This window comes from Nomascus leucogenys, chromosome 17 (assembly GCF_006542625.1).
Source record: "Nomascus leucogenys isolate Asia chromosome 17, Asia_NLE_v1, whole genome shotgun sequence".
NCBI lineage: Eukaryota > Metazoa > Chordata > Mammalia > Primates > Hylobatidae > Nomascus > Nomascus leucogenys.
In genome coordinates this window covers 188,157-205,513 of record NC_044397.1, presented here as the reverse complement: position 1 = coordinate 205,513, position 17,357 = coordinate 188,157, and the positions used below count along the sequence as shown (strand labels likewise).

Sequence of the window (17,357 nt, the reverse complement as noted above, 5' to 3'; positions counted from 1 at the left end):
GTTTGCGGGCGTTGTGCTCCAGTCTCAAGAAACGAGGAGTGCCCAAAGGCTATTAAACTTGGGACCTCTTTACCCCCAAAAGTAGTACATAATAAGAGTTGGGTGGCCTTGAAAAGCACGTTCTTCTGTCCACACTGGGTCGCCCTCTGGGTAACCTCCCAAACCTATGAGAACTCACCTTATCACAGGTAAGGTCCTTACTTTAAGGAAGAGGAGGGGGCCAAGGGCTCCAGCAGACCTGTTCCACACGGGGTAGGGGGGTGGGCGGGAACTATACAGGTGATAACATTTCATAGAACTGCACACACACTCACACACACGCACGTGACTGCATGCCAAACAGGTTAAATTCGAGTATGGTCTGTAATGAGTTAATTGTATTGGTTTAGTTAATTGTATTGTGCCAATGTCAATTTCCTGGCTTTGAGAATGTTGTGTCTTAAGAAAAATGTTGAGGTAAGCTGAGTGGGTGATGGTATAGGGAACCTGTATGTATTAATTTTGCAACTTCTTGTGAGTCCGTAATTATTTCGAAGTAAAAAGTAAAACAAAAGAAAACAAGGGAACTTCTCCCTCAGCCCAGCCTTCCTGGAGACCGCCCCACACTCACCCATCTGGCCTCACCCAGGTCCAGCCTGCCCCGGGCAGGGGGTGAAGGGAGGGGCAGGGCGGGGCCACGCACGCGCAGTTCCGCAATCCCGGCCGCACGGGAAGTCGCGCAGGCGCAGTCGCGGCCCCGGGCTGCCGCGCCAGCCCGTCTCTGCGGCGGGGGACCGCGCTGCCTTGGCCTCTTAGCGCTCCCGTCTTTTCCGGCAGTTGGAGCGCTTCCTGTTGTCCTCGCCCGTAACCGCCTGTGGCCCCCTGTCTCCGAGTCCCTCACGCGTCCCCTCCCGTCTTTGGCTCGTTGGCTGCCGCCGCCGGGGCTTCGCCAGCCTTCACGTCGAGACCACTGGCCGAAGGGGCGTCTGCGGCTCTCCGCCGTCCCCAGCCCTGCCTCTCCCGGGGCTCTGGTGAGTTGCTTGCTGCCGCCGTCTTTCCATCCCTGGGTTTTTCCTTTATCTCCTTCTCCTTCCCCAACCTCCGACTCCTTGGGCTTTCTCCTCGGCGGCGCCCTCTTTCAAGCCCTGACCTCTCAGCCTCTTGGCCTCTCTCCGCCCCTCTCCTTAACTCCCTTCTTCCCCCGTCTCCAGATGCCCCTTGTTGGCGCTCTCCACATTTTTCCATCCCATCCTTTCTCTTTCTCCTTTTGCAGTTGGAGCGGGAGCCAGGCTCTCCTTTCCATGTTGCCACCTTTGTCTGCTCCCTGCCACCAGTCAGTCCCTCAGGGATCTCGGTCATCACCAGTTTTTATCTCCTTTTCCTTCTTCTGGGGTCTGTGAACTGTGGTCTGAGGCAGAGATGTCGAAAGCCCCCCTTGGGGTGTGGTATCTTTGAGTGGGCTCCTTTCTCCGTTAGTCTTAGGATACTGGGCTTCAGATAAGCTTAAAATCACAGGAAAAGGCAGGGAAAATTCTTGAGAGAGTGGAAAAGCAACAGCCAGAGGAAAAAGTCGATAAGGGCTTAGAGGAAAGTCTGTGTCAGAAAGCGGGCAGAACGGCCGGCAGAGAGACCAGATCTCTCAGTTCATTCTGAAACGACTAAAAGACTCGGAGAGAAACTTGTTCTGTTTGAAATGCACCGAGGAGGGTTGGAGTGAAGTAGACCCTGAGTGTCTCCACCCTTTGAGCTCACCCTGCCTCTGAATTAGCCAGGCAGTATATTTGGTTTCCCTAAACATAAAACAACCACCACCACGATAACAGGCTCTCCTCCCCACCCTAAACGTTAGATACCAGCTTCCTCCTAAGAGGAGAGAACGCTATGGCAAACCATTTCATGTCGCAGCCGTATCCCCCATCACACATAAACTCCTAGGAATGGACATCAAAAATGAGTATTTTTCCTAGTTAATCTTTCTTCAGGTGCTAAGTGCGTAGCACTGTGTAGGAAATGGGGGAAAAATATTAAAACAAGTATAAGACATGGTGCTCGCTTTCTAGTGTAGGTAGAGATTACAGTTCAGTGGGAGAGATTAGACACGCGATTTAAGCAATAATCTTAGCTCTAATGTTGAATCGTCCAAATGAAAGATAATGGATTGTCAGTCGCCAAGAAATAAAGTCCATATTGTTGAGAGAGGGTTATTTATAGTGATCACAGAGTACCATTGTAAAGTCAATCAGTTAGCCAGGCATAACCATATAGATTGAATCACATAATGGTTTTCATTTGACTTCCTTTTGAGCTTGCAGGCCTTACACCTGACTTTTATGAGGATCAATTCCTTTTGTTAATTTTTTAAAACTTTGAAGAATTCCTCAGCCACGTATTATTTCCTAATTCTTCAGAGTTGAAGAATGAAACAAATAGGGCAAAGGCCTCCAATGGCTTCTAGGTCAGGGCAGGAAGACTTGAATTATGGAAAGCCTGATGGATAGTCCTGTCTTAAGAAAAGTTGGTTGACCCAGTAAACCTATGAATTGCTATAGGGCAATATTAATGACATCTTTTGATTAAAGGATATTAGAATTAGGCTAAATTTTTTATATTACAATAGAGGAAGTGGAGGAGGGTTTAAAGAAAGGTCAAAGGGAAGGAGAGTGCAATCTTTATCATTATATTAGAAACTAAAAGTTGAAAAACACTGTGCTTAAGAATTTGTTGGTCTAATATTTGAGCATCTTTGAGTTCATTTAATGTCCTTTCAATCTTTTTAAAAGTTTAGGTAGTAATGCCAGCCAGCTACTTAAATTAGTCAAAACATTTTTGATATATCCATCAGTGTAAATGTAGTCTTTATTCTTTTTTTTTTTTTTTGAGACGGAGTCTCACTCTATCACCCAGGCTAGAGTGCAGTGGTGTGATCTTGGCTCACTGCAACCTGTGCCTCCAGGGTTCAAGGGATTCTCCTGCCTCAGCCTCCCAAGTAGCTGGGATTACAGGTGCCCACCACCACGCCCGGCTAATTTTTTTTGTATTTTTAGTAGAGACGGGCTTTCACCATGTTGGCCAAGCTGGTCTCCAACTCCTGACTTTAGGTGATCCACCTGCCTCGGCCTCCCAAAGTGCTGGGATTACAGGCATGAGCCACTGTGTCTGGCCATCTTTATCCTTTAGCTTTGTTGAGAACTAAAAATCATTAACTTGCTCAACTTACATTTGTTAACTGCCTGTTATAGGGAAGGCACTGTTTGCCTTAGGGTTAAATACTAGCAGATTGTTGTGTTTTGTTTGTTGTTGTTGTTGTGTTGTTTTTAAGACAGGGTCTTGCTCTGTCCCAGGCTGGCGTGCAGTGGCACAAGCCGAACTCACTGAAACCTCTGCCTCTCCAGCTCAAGCAATACTCCCACCTCAGCCTCCTGAGTAGCTGGGACTACAGGTGTGCGCTACCACACCTGGCCAATTTTTTGTATTTTTTTTGTAGCGACGGGGGTTTTGCCATGTTGCACAGGCTGGTTTCAAGCAATCTCCTACCTCTCCCTCCCAAAGTGCTGGGATTACAGGGGTGCACCAGTGCCCTGGCAAATTGTTACATTTTTATGTTGAAGTAATTTCAGTTGTTAAAATGTAACTACATGTATGCAGTTTCTTCAGGAATTTTCAGACAAGGAAGTACAAAACTCTCACTTGCTTTTGACATGTTTTTAGATCTGGTTTTTAAATTTCTTCACCAAACACACTTAGAGTGCATGTGGTTTTCATTGTGGGTGGAGGGGGTACAGGCTGACAAATAAGGAACCACACCCAAGCTTCACAAACCAAACAGAGGTTTTTTTTTTTTAAAAAAAATTCCTTTAGTGATACTCTAAAACATTTGAGTTTGCTTTGGTATTAGTTGAAACTTCCCCATAAAAAATAACGTGATATTTTATAGTAAGGTAGCTCTTAACGCAGTGTCTTAAATTTGTTTTTACTGATCTTTTTGGCACATGATGAGTCAAAATGTTTGACTCTCAAGTAGAGCCTTAGTTTTGAATCTCTGCTCTGAAGGAATTATTTATGTAATTTTTGTCTGAATATCTTTTTAAATAATTGCTTTTTAAATAATTTTAAGGCTTTTTTGAACAAGTGTTTTATAAGCCTTAGTTTAATCCACAAAACAATCTTAAAAATCTACTAAATATTAAGGGGGAAAACCTGAAAACTTTTCTTAAAATGCACTATCTTTGAAAATGGTCCTTGGCTGGGTGCAGTGGCTCATGCCTGTAATCCCAGCACTTTGGGAGGCCCAGGCAATCGGATCATCTGAGGTCAGGAGTTCAAGACCAGCCTGGCCAACATAGCGAAACCCCGTCTCTACTAAAAATTAGCTGGGGGTGATGGCATGTCCCTGTAGTCCCAACTACTTGGGAGGCTGAGGCAGGAGAATTGCTTGAACCCAGGAGGCGGAGGTTGCAGTGCGCCGAGATTGTGCCACTGCACTCCAGCCTGGGCGACAGAGCGAGACTCCATCTCCAAAAAAAGAAAAATGGCCCTTCGTCTCTCATGATTCTTTTTTGCCACAGCTGTGGGGGGTAGTAGAGACAGGGTCTTGCTATGTTGCCCAGGCTGGTCTTGAACTCCTGGACTCATGAACTCCTGGGCTCAAATGATCTCTCTACCGCACCCTCCCAAAGTGATGGGATTACAGGCATGAACCACAGTGTTCAGCCTCTCCTAATTTTTACTCAGCTTTATATTAGGATGAAGAGACAGAGAAGTAGATCATGTGAGAGGCAGGAATGGTAAGAATAAAATATTGAACACTATTGGCCGGGCATAGTGGCTCACGCCTGTAATCCCAGCACTTTGGGAGGCTGAAGTGGGCGGATTGTGAGGTCAGGAGATCGAGACCATCCTGGCTAACACGGTGAAACCCCATCTCTACTAAAAAATAGAAAAAATTAGCCGGCCGTGGTGGCGGGTGCCTGTAGTCCCAGCTACTCGGGAGGCTGAGGCAGGAGAATGGCATGAACCTGGGAGGTGGAGCTTGCAGTGAGCCGAGATCGCGCCACTGCACTCCAGCCTGGGCGACAGAGCAAGACTTCGTCTCAAAAAAAAAAAAAAAAAAAATTGAGCACTATTGCCGATGCTGGAGCAAGTCAGTGTGTCAATGTTAGTGAACAATTTGGCCAAGTGTGGTAATACAGGTTAGCTGAAATATCTGGAGGAAAACGAGATTTTATTTTATTTATTTATTTTTTTGAGACGGAGTCTTGCTGTGTTGCCCAGGTGGAGTGCAATGGCATGATCTCGGCTCACTGCTACCTCTGCCTCCCGAGTTCAAGCGATTCTACTGCCTCAGCCTCCCGAGTAGCTGGGATTACAGGCGCCTGCCACCACACCCAGCTAATTTTTGTATTTTTAGTAGAGATGGGGTTTCACTGTGTTGGTCAGGCTAGTCTCCCAACTCCTGACCTCAGGTGATTCGCCTTGCCTTGGCCTCCCAAAGTGCTGGGATTACAGGTGTGAGCCACCGCGCTCAGCTGATTTTATTTTATTATTTATTTTTGAGACTGAGTTCTCGCTGTGTAGCCCAGTCTGGAGTGCAGTGGCGCTATCTCAGCTCACTGCAACCTCTGCCTCCCAGTTCAAGCAATTCGGCCTCAGCCTCTGGAGTAGCTGGGACTACTGGGTGTGCGCCACACTCCTGGTTGAAAACAATATTTTAAAATTAGGGAAAAAATATTCTATAACTTATCTAAACCCATTGGTGGTGTTTTTTTCTTGTGTAAAACGAGGAAATTAAGATCTTTTGTTTATAAGGTATTGCTGCTTCTACCACTAGAATTGTGATTCAGGTTTTTTGTCATATTGTTCCCTTTATTTTAAGACTTAAAATCTTTTTTTTTTTTTTTTTTTTTTTTGAGACAGTGTCTGGCTCTGTCGCCCAGGCTGGAATGCAGTGGCGCGATCTCGGCTCACTGCAAGCTCCGCCTCCCGGGTTCACGCCATTCTCCTGCCTCAGCCTCTCCGAGTAGCTGGGACTACAGGCGCCCGCCACCACGCCCGGCTAATTTTTTTGTATTTTTTAGTAGAGACGGGGTGTCACCGTGGTCTCGATCTTCTGACCTCGTGATCCGCCCGCCTTGGCCTCCCAAAGTGCTGGGATTACAAGCGTGAGCCACCGCGCCCGGCCAAGGCTTAAAATCTTTGTTTTAACTTGTAAATTCAAATAAACGGCAAACATTTATCAAATACCTTAAGTCTGTGTCAGAGCATGTATGTATCAGTAGATTACCATTTTTAATCAGATTTTTCTTTTAACTGTGGATAAACTTAAAAAGTTATTGATAACAGTATATGCTTATGGAAGAAAATACAGAAAAACATGGGCTGGGTGCAGTGGCTCACGCCTGCAATCCCAGCACTTTGGGAGGCCAAGTTGGGTGGATCACTTGAGGTCAAGAGTTTGAGACCAGCCTGACCAGTGTGGTGAAACCCCGTCTCTACTGAAAATACAAAAAAAAAAATTAGCTGGGCACGGTGGCTGGCACCTGTCATCTTAACTGCTTGGGAGGCTGAGACACGAGAATTGCTTGAACCTGGGAGGCAGAGGTTCCAGTGAGCTGAGATTGAATCATTGTACTCCAGCCTGGGCGACAGAGTGAGACTCCATCTCAAAAAAAAGAAAAGAAAAACATGGAAAAAGCACAAGCAAGAATAAAATTTTCTATTCCCACTACCTACAGGTAAGCCACTAATAACATTTTGATGATGTATTTCTAATATGTGCATATACAGAAAACACATAAAGAAAATTGAGATCGTGATATACATTCTGCTTTGTAATGTGTTCTGTTGACTTAGAGTGGAAACATTTCCCCTGACGTTAACTATTTGGACATTTTTTTTTTTTTTGAGACGGAGTCTCGCTGTCTCCCAGGCTGGAGTGCAGTGGTGCAATCTCGGCTCACTGCAAGCTCCACCTCCCGGGTTCACGCCATTCTCCTGCCTCAGCCTCCTGAGTAGCTGGGACTACAGGCGCCCGCCACCACGCCCGGCTATTTTTTTTGTATATTTAGTAGAGATGGGATTTCACCATGTTAGCCAGGGTAGTCTTGATCTCCTGACCTCGTGATCCACCTGCCTCGGCCTCCTAAAGTGCTGGGATTACAGGCGTGAGCCACCGCACCTGGCCACTATTTGGACATATTTTAATTGTCTGCACATTATTTTATTGAAGGGCTTTTTCATACTGAATTAGTTCTATTGTGTATATTCAAGTTATCCCTAATTTCCCTTTGTGATTACAATGCTTCATTGCACCTCCTTGTGATGAATTTTTATGGGTCTTTGATTTCTTCAAGGTAGATTTTTAGATGGCAAAGAATTGTACTGTATGTGTACTGTATATATTTTTTTTAGGTCTCACTATGTTGTCCAGGCTAGTGTTGTTTTTTTTTGTGACAGAGTCTCGCTCTGTCACCCAGGTTGGAGTGCAGTGGTGAGATCTCGGCTCACTGCAGGCTCCGCCTCCCGGGTTCACGCCATTCTTCTGCCTCAGCCTCTCCGAGTAGCTGGGACTACAGGCGCCTGCCACCACGCCCAGCTAATTTTTTGTATTTTTAGCAGAGACGGGGGTTTCACCATGGTCTCGATCTCCTGACCTCGTGATCCGCCTGCGTCGGCCTCCCAAAGTGCTGGGATTACAAGCGTGAGCCACCGCGCCCGGCCCAGGCTAGTCTTAAACTTGGGGACTCAAGCAGACCTCTGTCTTGGCCTCCCAGGAAGCCGGGATTACAGGCGTGTGGTTTACTATATATTCTTAATTTACCTATATGGTATTGTGATCTTGTTCTCTTTTTAAAAATGCAGTATGCACTTGCACTGACATGTATTAAAGATATATTTGTGGGCCGGGCACGGTGGCTCACGCCTGTTATCCCAGCACTTTGGGAGGCTGAGGGGGGCGGATCTTGAGGTCAGGAGTTTGAGACCATCCTGGTTAACATGGTGAAATCCCGTCTCTACTAAAAATACAAAAAATTAGCTGGGCGTATTGGTGGGCGCCTGTAGTCCCAGCTGCTTGGGAGGCTGAGGCAGGAGAATGGCGTGAACCTGGGAGGTGTAGGTTGCAGTGAGCGGAGATCGCACCACTGCACTCCAGCCTGGGCGACAGAGCGAGACTCCTCAAAAACAAACAAATAAATAAATAAATGAAGATATATTTGTGGGCCGGGCGCGGTGGCTCACAGTTGTAATCCCAGCACTTTGGGAGGCTGAGGCGGCCCCTTCTCTACTAAAAATACAAAATTAGCCGGGCGTGGTGGTGCATGCCTGTAATCCCAGCTACTCAGGAAACTGAGGCAGGAGAATCACTTGAACCTGGAAGGCGGAGGTTGCTGTGAGCCAGGATCATCCTGTCGCACTCCAGCCTGGGCAACAAGAGCAAAACTCCATCTCAAAAAGAAAAAAAAAAGATATATTTGTGTGACTTACAGGTACAGGTAGAGTTGCTTCTGGTTTTCTGGTTGTTGCATGGTATTTCCTATGCAGCCACAGCTCTTTATTTTCTTACTTAAGTGCCTCCAACTTCCCATAACACAAGCGCATGATGAATATCCTCTCTGTGCTGAACATCCTGTGTATGTCTCTTTAGAAGCCCGTGTGACGGTTTCTCTAGTCTTTATATCTAGGGGTGGGATTTCTGGGTCATAGGACAGTAATTTATATTTATTTTCACTAAGTATTCTCTTTGTCTGGCTTTTGTTACATATTACCTGTTTGTCCTCCAGAAAACTTGTACCAATTTACATTCCTACCAGTAGGGTAGGAGAGTGCACAATGGGTGGATTCTAACTCCAAATCTAACACCTCTTCTTTTCTTTGTTTCTAGCAGCCATGGCAATGACAGGCTCAACACCTTGCTCATCCATGAGTAACCACACAAAGGAAAGGGTGACAATGACCAAAGTGACACTGGAGAATTTTTATAGCAACCTTATCGCTCAACATGAAGAACGAGAAATGAGGTAAAGAATTTTGTTTGAAAAAATTGTGTCATGGTTGTGGCATTCCTTTCTCGTATTGTAAAACACTTATAATGCTGAAAGGAGACAAGAATAGTAGCAGCCTTATTATAGACTATCATAATGGAATGACAGTGAAAGGGATTTTCAAAGTCCCTGCCATTAACCCACTTATGCCTACAAGTCAATAACACAAACTTCTATTGAAATCCAAGAAAAAAAATGGTACTTGGGAGGTCGAGTTGGAAGGATTGCTTTAGCCCAGGAATTTGAGGCCAGCCTGAGCAACACTGAGACTCTGTATCTTAAAAAAAATTAGGCCCAATCCGAGGAGTTAATTGTTAAGGCAGAGTGGTATAATGGAATAGCAGCCCTTTTGGAGTCAGACTTGGGTTTAGAGTCCTGCCAGTTTCATTGAATAGCTGTATGAAGCTCTAATAAGTTCCTTAGTCTTTCTGTGAATTGGTTCCCTCATCAGGAAAATGGGGATAATAGTACTTGCCTTGCAGGATTGTGTTGGGGATTAGATATAACATGTGAGTATGTACCATAGTGTTTCACACATAGTAGTCACTTAGTTAATGGTGGTAGTATCAGCTATTGTTATTACTGATCTGGTGTATACTGTTCACTTAGTAACTTATAATTAATTAATTAATTAATTTATTTATTTTTGAGATCGAATCTCACTCTGTTGCCCAGGCTGGAGTGCAATGGCATGACCTCAGCTCACTGCAACCTCTGCCTCCTGGGTTCAAGTGATTCTCCTGCCTCAGTCTCCCAAGTAGCTGGGACTATAGGTGTGAGCCACCACGCTTGGCTAATTTTTGTATTTTTAGTAGAGACAGGGTTTCACCGTGTTGGCCAGGATGGTCTTGATCTCTTGACCTCTTGGCCTCCCAAGGTGCTGGGGTTATAGGCGTGAGCCACTGTGCCCATCCAATCCATCTTAATTTTTTCCTCCTTCAAAGTATGTTGTAGACATCAGTATACTTCTGAATATTTCTGCTTATATAACATTAATTAGAGTTCAGTATTTATACTTTCTGGGGAAGGGTGTAAAATTTATATACAATGGAATGCACAAGTTGAAGGGTACCATTTTATGAGTTTTGACAAATGCATACACTTGTATAACTTAAACCTTTGTCAAAACGGAGAACATTATCTCTCCCAGAAAAAATGTTCATGCCTCTTGGTTCTTCAACCTTAGACAAAGACAGCCACTGTTGTGATTTTTTTTTTTTTTTTTTTTTTTTTTTTTTGAGACAGAGTCTCACTCTGTTGCCCAGGCTGGAGTGCAGTGGCGTGATCTCGGCTCACTGTAAGCTCCGCCTCCCAGGTTCACGCCATTCTCCCACCTTAGCCTCCCGAGTAGCTGGGACTACAGGCGCCTGCCACCATGCCCAGCTAATTTTGTTTTTGTATTTTTAGTAGAGACGGGGTTTCACCGTGTTAGCCAGGATGGTCTTGATCTCCTGACCTCGTGATCCACCTGCCTCAGCCTCTTAAAGTGCTGGGATTACAGGCGTGAGCCACCGCGCCCGGCCGTGATTCTGTTTCTATCATAGTTTTGCCTATTTCATACAAGTGGAACACATAAATGGAAACATGTAGTATGTACTCATTTGAGCAAGACATCTTTCATTTAACGTATGTTTTGTTGTTGTTGAGATGGGGTGTGGTTTTGTTGCCCAGGCTGGTGTGCAGTGGCACGATCATAGCTTACTGCAGCCTTGACCTCCCAGGCTCAAGCGATCCTCCTGCCTCAGCCTCCCAAGTAGCTGGGACTACAGGTGCATAGGCTGGTCTTGAACTCCGGGGTTCAAGTGATCCTCCCACCTTAGCCTTCCAAAGTGCTGGGATTTACAGATGTGAGCCACCACACTCGGCCAGCATGTTTTTGAGGTTCCTCTGTGTTGCTATGTGCATCAATAATTTGTTCCTTTTGATTGTTGGTACTATTCTGTCTGACTATATCTTAGTTTGTTTATCCATTCTCCTGTTGATAAACACCTGGGTTCTTTTTTTTGGCTATTTTGAATAAACTTCTATGAACATTTTTGTACCAATCTTGTGAACATTTGTTTTCAGTTCTCAGATAAACATCTAGAGAGATTCAGTGGAATTGCTGAATCATGTACATAGCTATATGTTTAGTTTTGTAAGAAACTGCTAGACCTTTTTCCAAAATATTATTAATATATGAGAGTTCCAGTTACTTTACATTTTTGCTAATGTTTGCGTTGTCAGTGTTTTAGTTATTTTGGTGGATATTTAGTGATATCTCACTGTGATTTTTATTTTGCATTTCCCTGATGACTAATGATGTTGAACATTTTTATGTGCTTTTTGGCCATTTGTGCATCTTCCTTTGTGGAAATGTTTGTTGAGATTTTTTGAGTGTTTAAAAAAATTGAGTTGTCTTTATTATTGAGTTGCAGGAGTTCTTTGTTTGTCCTACATATCAGACCTTTGTCATGTGTATGTTTCGTAAGTAATCTCTCCCAATCTTTGGCTTTCCTGCTCATCTTGTTAACAAAATCTTTAGGCAAGCAGAGGTTTTAAATATTGATGAAATAAAATTTGGCATGTTTTTTTAATGGTTATTGTATTCTGTGACCTTTCTAAAAAACCTTTCTTCTTTTTAAAAAAATCAACTAATTTGGGCCAGGCACGGTGGCTCACACCTGTAATCCCAGCACTTTGGGAGGCTGAGGTGGGCGGATCACCTAAGGTCAGGAGTTCGAGACCAGCCCGACCAACATGGAGAAACCCCGTCTCTACTAAAAATACAGAATTAGCTGGGCGCGGTGGTGGCGCATGCCTGTAATCTCAGCTACTCGGGAGGCTGAGGCAGGAGAATCGCTTGAACCCGGGAGGCGGAGGTTGCGGTGAGCCGAGATCACACCACTGCACTCCAGCCTGGGCAACGAGAGCGAAACTCAGTCTCAAAAAAAAAAAAAAAATTAAAATTAAAAAAATAATTTTTTTTTTTTTTTTTAGAGTCAAGCTCTTGCTATGTTGACCAGGCTGGTCTTGAATTCCTGTCCTCAAGCAGTCCTCCCACCTCAGCCTCCCAAAGTGCTGGACTTAACGTTAGCTACTGTGCCTGGCCAGAAACCTTTATTTATCCCCAAGTCATAAGGATTTTCTCCTATGTTCCATTTTGGAAGTTTTTTAGATGTAGTTTTTACATTTAGTTCTGTGATCCATATTGAATTAATAGATGTGTATGATATGAGGTGGAGAGTTCAGATTGATTTTTATCCTTTTGGATATCAGTTATTTTAGCAAAGGAAAAGATCTTCCCCCATGAGATTGCTGTGACACTTTTCTTGAAAATCAAGTGACATATAGGTGTGAATTCATTTCTGGGCTTTCTTTTTCTGTCCCATTGATCTCCTTGTCTGTCCTTAGCCAGTCTCACCCTGTTTTGATTACTGTAGCTTTGTAGTAAGTTTTGAAGTCAGGTAATGTGTAAGTCCTCCAGCTTTGGTCATTTTATTTTAAGATTGCTTTGAGTATTCTGTGTTCTTTGCATTTTATTATAAATTTTAGAGTCAAGTTATTAATTTCTACGGAAAAGCCCAGTGGAATTATGTTGCTTTTTTTTTTTCTTTTTTTTTTGAGATGGAGTCTTGCTCTGCCGCCAGGCTGGGGTGCAGTGGCGTGATCTCGGATCTCTGCAAGCTCTGCCTCCTGGGTTCAAGCTATTCTCCTGTCTCAGCCTCCCTAACAGCTGGGACTACAGGCACGCGCCACCACACCCAGCTAATTCTTGTATTTTTAGTAGAGATGGGGTTTCACCACGTTGGCCAGGATGGTCTTGATCTCTTGACTTTGTGATCCACCCACCTTGGCCTCCCAAAGTGTTGGGATTATAGGTATGAGCCACTGCACCTGGCCTGGAATTACTGTTGGAATTATATTGACTCTGTAGATCAGTTTGTGGAGAATCGACATCTTAACAATATTGAGTCTTCTGTTACATGGACATTGCAGATCTCTGTTTTTCTTGTTGTTTGTTTGCTTGCTTGCTTGTTTGTTTGAGACGGAGTTTTGCTATTGCTGCCCAGGCTGGAGTGCAATGGTGTGATCTCGGGTCACTACAACCTCCGTCTCCCATGTTCAAGCAATTCTCCTGCCCCAGCCTCCTAAGTAGCTGGGACTACAGGCACCTGCCACCACCCCGGCTAATTTTTTGTATTTTTAATAGAGACAGAGTTTCACCATGTTGGCCAGGCTGGCCTCGAACTCCTGACCTCAGGTGATCCATCCGCCTCGGCCTCCCAAAGTGCCGGGATTACAGGCATGAGCTACTGCACCTGGCCCATGTCTCCATTTTTAAGGTCTTCTTTAGTTTTTCTCAACAGTGTTTTCGTAATTTTTAGTGTGTGCATCTTACATGTCTTGTTAATCTATTTCTAATATTTGGGGGTTTTCTGGATGCTATTTAGAATTTCACTGTCCAGTTGTTTGCTGCCAGGATATAGACATATAACTGAATTTTGTATATTGATCTTGTATTCTGCAACTTTCTAATTATTCTAGATTTTTTAAAATTTGCATATTTAGGATTTTCTATGTAAACAATATTGTGATATTCAGATATTCAGGTAGAGACAGTTTTACTTCCTTTTCAATCTATTCACCTTTTTTTTTTGCTTGCCTTAGTGCACTAGCTGGGAATTCCAGTAAAATGTTGAATAGAAGTAGTGGGAGTGGATATCTTTGTTTTCTTCTTGATTTAAGAGCTAACGTGCTCACTGTTTTACTAAAGATGCCGTTTATAGGTTGAGGCAGTTTCCTTATGTTCTAATTTGGGTTAAAAATTTTTTTTATTTTTTTAGAGACAGGGTCTTGCTTTAACCCAGGTTGGAGTGAGGTGTCACAATCATGGCTCACTGCAGCCTTGACCTCCTGGGCTCTGGTGATTCTTCCACCTCAGCCTTCCGAGTAGCTGGGACTATAGGTATGTGCCACCACACCTGGCTAATTTTATTTTTACCTTTTTGTAGAGACAGGATATCACTATGTTGACTAGGCTTATCTTGAACTCCTGGCCTCAGTCAGTCCTCCTGCTTCAGCCTCACAAAGTTTTGGGATTACAAGTGCGAGCCACTGCGCTTAGCATGAGTTCCAATTTGGCTGAGGAGCTAAGAATTTTTATCATGAGTAGGTGTTGAATTTTTTCTTTTTATTATTATTTTTTGTTTTTGTCATTTGTTTTGTTTTGATTTTTTTGTGGGTGTTGAATTTTTTTCAAATGCTTTTTCAGCGTCTTCATAACGGTCATACTGTTTTTCTCCTTTATTCTTTCAATATGGTGAGTTACATGGACTGATTTTTGAATGTCAGACTAACTTTACGTTTCAGGGGTAAAATCCTCTTGATGACATTGTATTATCTCCTTTATGTTGCTGGGTTGATATGCTAATATTTTGATAAGGATCTTTGCAATTCTGTTCTTCATGAGGGTGTAAATGATAATTTACATGGGATATATAATTTGACCTTAAATATGCCGTTCTGTATGTGGAATAGTCAGATTTTTTTTTTTGAGACGGAGTCTCGCTCTGTCACCCAGGCTGGAGTGCAGTGGCGCAATCTCGGCTCACTGCAAGCTCCGCCTCCCGGGTTCACGCCATTCTCCTGCCTCAGCCTCTCCGAGTAGCTGGGACTACAGGCGCCCGCCACCACGCCCGGCTAATTTTTTTGTATTTTTAGTAGAGACGGGGTTTCACCGTGGTCTCGATCTCCTGACCTCGTGATCCGCCCGCCTTGGCCTCCCAAAGTGCTGGGATTACAAGCGTGAGCCACCGCGCCCGGCCGGAATAGTCAGATGTTTTATGCTTGGTGGTGGCTAGCTGCTGTTAACTGGAGTAAACAAGTGTCTGCACAGTGTCCCGTGTTAGGGTCATGGGGAATTCAAACGTAAATCTGTTCAGGTTATCTTTAGGCAGGTGAAACCTGTGGAGACAGTTATTTCAAATACAGTCACTTCTTGAAATCATAGCTACTGGGGTTGTAATTATAAAGCCAATAGTTATGAGTTTTGATTTAGCCACTTGTTTAGTAGTTGGGTTTTATCCTGCTGGTTCTGCCCTAGCTACGGTTTATTATTGGCATGTATCACATTCTGCAGGAACAGGATGATGTATGGTTTTGTTTACATTACTAATAAATGGTACATTGTGATGAACACTAATATGGTACCCCAAAATGAGCAGACAGCAGTGCTTTGCGTTCTTTGGATTCTTAAGATAGAAAAGCCTTCTAAAAGTTTCAGTGGTTCCAGAAGCAGAGAAGGTTATATAAAAATAAACAAAATTTTAAAAATACAGCATTGGTGGTTTTGCTTTTTTTAAAAGACCAGATTAATCAAAAGACAGTGAGAAGAGAATGTTAGATATTTAAGAGGGTTAGAATGTTTGTTTTTGGTTGTTTATAAAATTACCATTATTTTCCATTAAAGAACAGTAAGCCACGTGTGGTGGTGTGCACCTGTAGTTCTAACTACTCAGAAGGCTGAGGTGGGAGGATCTCTTGAGCTCAGGAGTTTGAGGCTGCAGTGAGCTATGCTTGTGCCACTGCACTCCAGCTTGGGCAACTAAACAAGACGCCATCACTTTAAGAAAAACAACAATGCACTAGTACTTTGAGCCTTTCAGAACTAATATATCCTTGTAGATCTTTTTTTGTTGAGTACCCTCTTTTTGAGTCTCACTGTGTTGCACAGGCTGGAGGGCAGTGGTGCCATCTTGGCTCACGGCAACCTCCTGGGTTCAAGCAATTCTCCTGCCTCAGCCTCCCAAGTAGCTGGGATTACAGGAGCATGCCACCACGTCGGGCTAATTTTTGTATTTTCATTTGGTTTTTGAGACGGAGTTTTGCTCTTTTGCCCAGGCTAGAGTGCAATGGCATAATATCAGCTCACTGCAGTCGCTGCCTCCCAGGTTCAAGTGATTCTCCTGCCTCAGCCTCCCATGTAGCTGAGATTGCAGACATGTACTACTATGCCTGGCTAATTTTTGTATCTTTAGTAGAAGCAGGGTTTCACCATGTTGGCCAGTCTGGTCTTGAATTCCTGACCTGAGGTGATCTGCCCACCTCAGCTTCCCAGACTGTGTGAGCCACTGTGCTTGGCCTAATTTTTGTATTTTTAGTATAGATGGGGTTTCACCACATTGGCCAGGCTGGTCTTGAGTTCCTGACCTCAAGTGATCCACCCGCCTTGGCCTCCCAAAGTGCTGGGATTACAGGTGTGAGCCATCACACCCAGCTAGTACCCTCTTTTTTGTATGAGCTGCCAGTAGGTTTTGGATTTACTGATACAGCTCAATAAGACTTTCAGGCTTTATTGTTCCTAGAAAATTTTTAAAAAAGTGATTGACAAGAGTTACCTCAGAAGTAAACTAAGTTGGATTGTGAGAAACAAGGTTTAAAGCCTTTTTTTTTTTTTTTGCAGACAAGGTCTCACTGTGTCACCCAGGCTGGAGTGCAATGATGTGATCATGGCTCACTGCCGTCTCAAACTCCTGGGCTCAGGCCATCCTTAGCCTCCCAAAGTGTTGGGATTACAGGCATGAGCCACGATTGCCTGGCCTGAATTTGCAACCTTTTTGATGTTCTGGAGGGACACATTGCGGGACCTTGATAAATAAAGTTTTGATGATATGAGACAATTGATAATGAAGAGATAATATATGATGGAGGTTTGAAATAATAAGTATTGGGCTAGTAAATTTTGAGACCAAGTTGTAATACAAATTTTCTTTCTTTTTTATTTTGTGTCTTGTCTAGGTACCTTTAAAATATCTGTTATTCCTAGCATTGCTATGCAACTCTTGCTCTGTTCCATCATAGTAGAACACTAGTTTATAGTTGAAACAAAGGATTTACTGCAAGGGGATACGTGTCCAAAGCCCAGAGATAGAAGAAAGAATAAAATTCATCTGGGAATTGTTTCCTGTATAAACATAAAATATGATAACTTTGAGCAGTTTCATAGAAACAATATAGCAGCTTCTACAGATTGGTTTAAAAATAATATAAACCCCCTGAATCTAGTGTCCATCACACAGTGCTGCAGAAAGCCACCTGATGGTCTCCTGTTAATACCACTGTTAGATCATAAGCGCTCAATAGGGCAAGTGAATCTGCTCTATTCCTTCAGTCTGTGTTTTGCCTTCAGTGGGAGCCTCGGTTGTGACCTCCTCTAGGAGCAGCAGCTCTCTTTGTATTCTCTCTGTATGTGATCCTAGGTACCTAGTAGGTATTGACAGTTGTCTACTTATTCATTAAAAAATAATGTTTTAGATAATTCATAGCAGTTTGAAATCAAATCTGAGGAAACTGGCATTT

At 43.7% G+C, this 17,357-nt stretch overlaps 1 protein-coding gene across 2 annotated transcripts in view; it reads left to right on the top strand.

Annotated features, from left to right (window-relative positions):
• Positions 1-684: 684 nt before the first annotated feature.
• STK38 (serine/threonine kinase 38) overlaps positions 685-17,357 on the top strand; it is a 54,863-nt gene continuing 38,190 nt past the window's right edge. The window contains exons 1-2 of one of the 2 annotated variants that reach the window (XM_012496503.2): positions 685-1,010; positions 8,861-8,993. In XM_012496503.2, the coding sequence (XP_012351957.1) occupies positions 8,863-8,993 (131 nt within the window). In that variant the 5' untranslated portion in view covers positions 685-1,010; positions 8,861-8,862. Of the gene's footprint in view, positions 1,011-8,857; positions 8,994-17,357 lie in introns of both variants that reach the window. The other variant, XM_003276897.3, reaches the window with a different exon arrangement.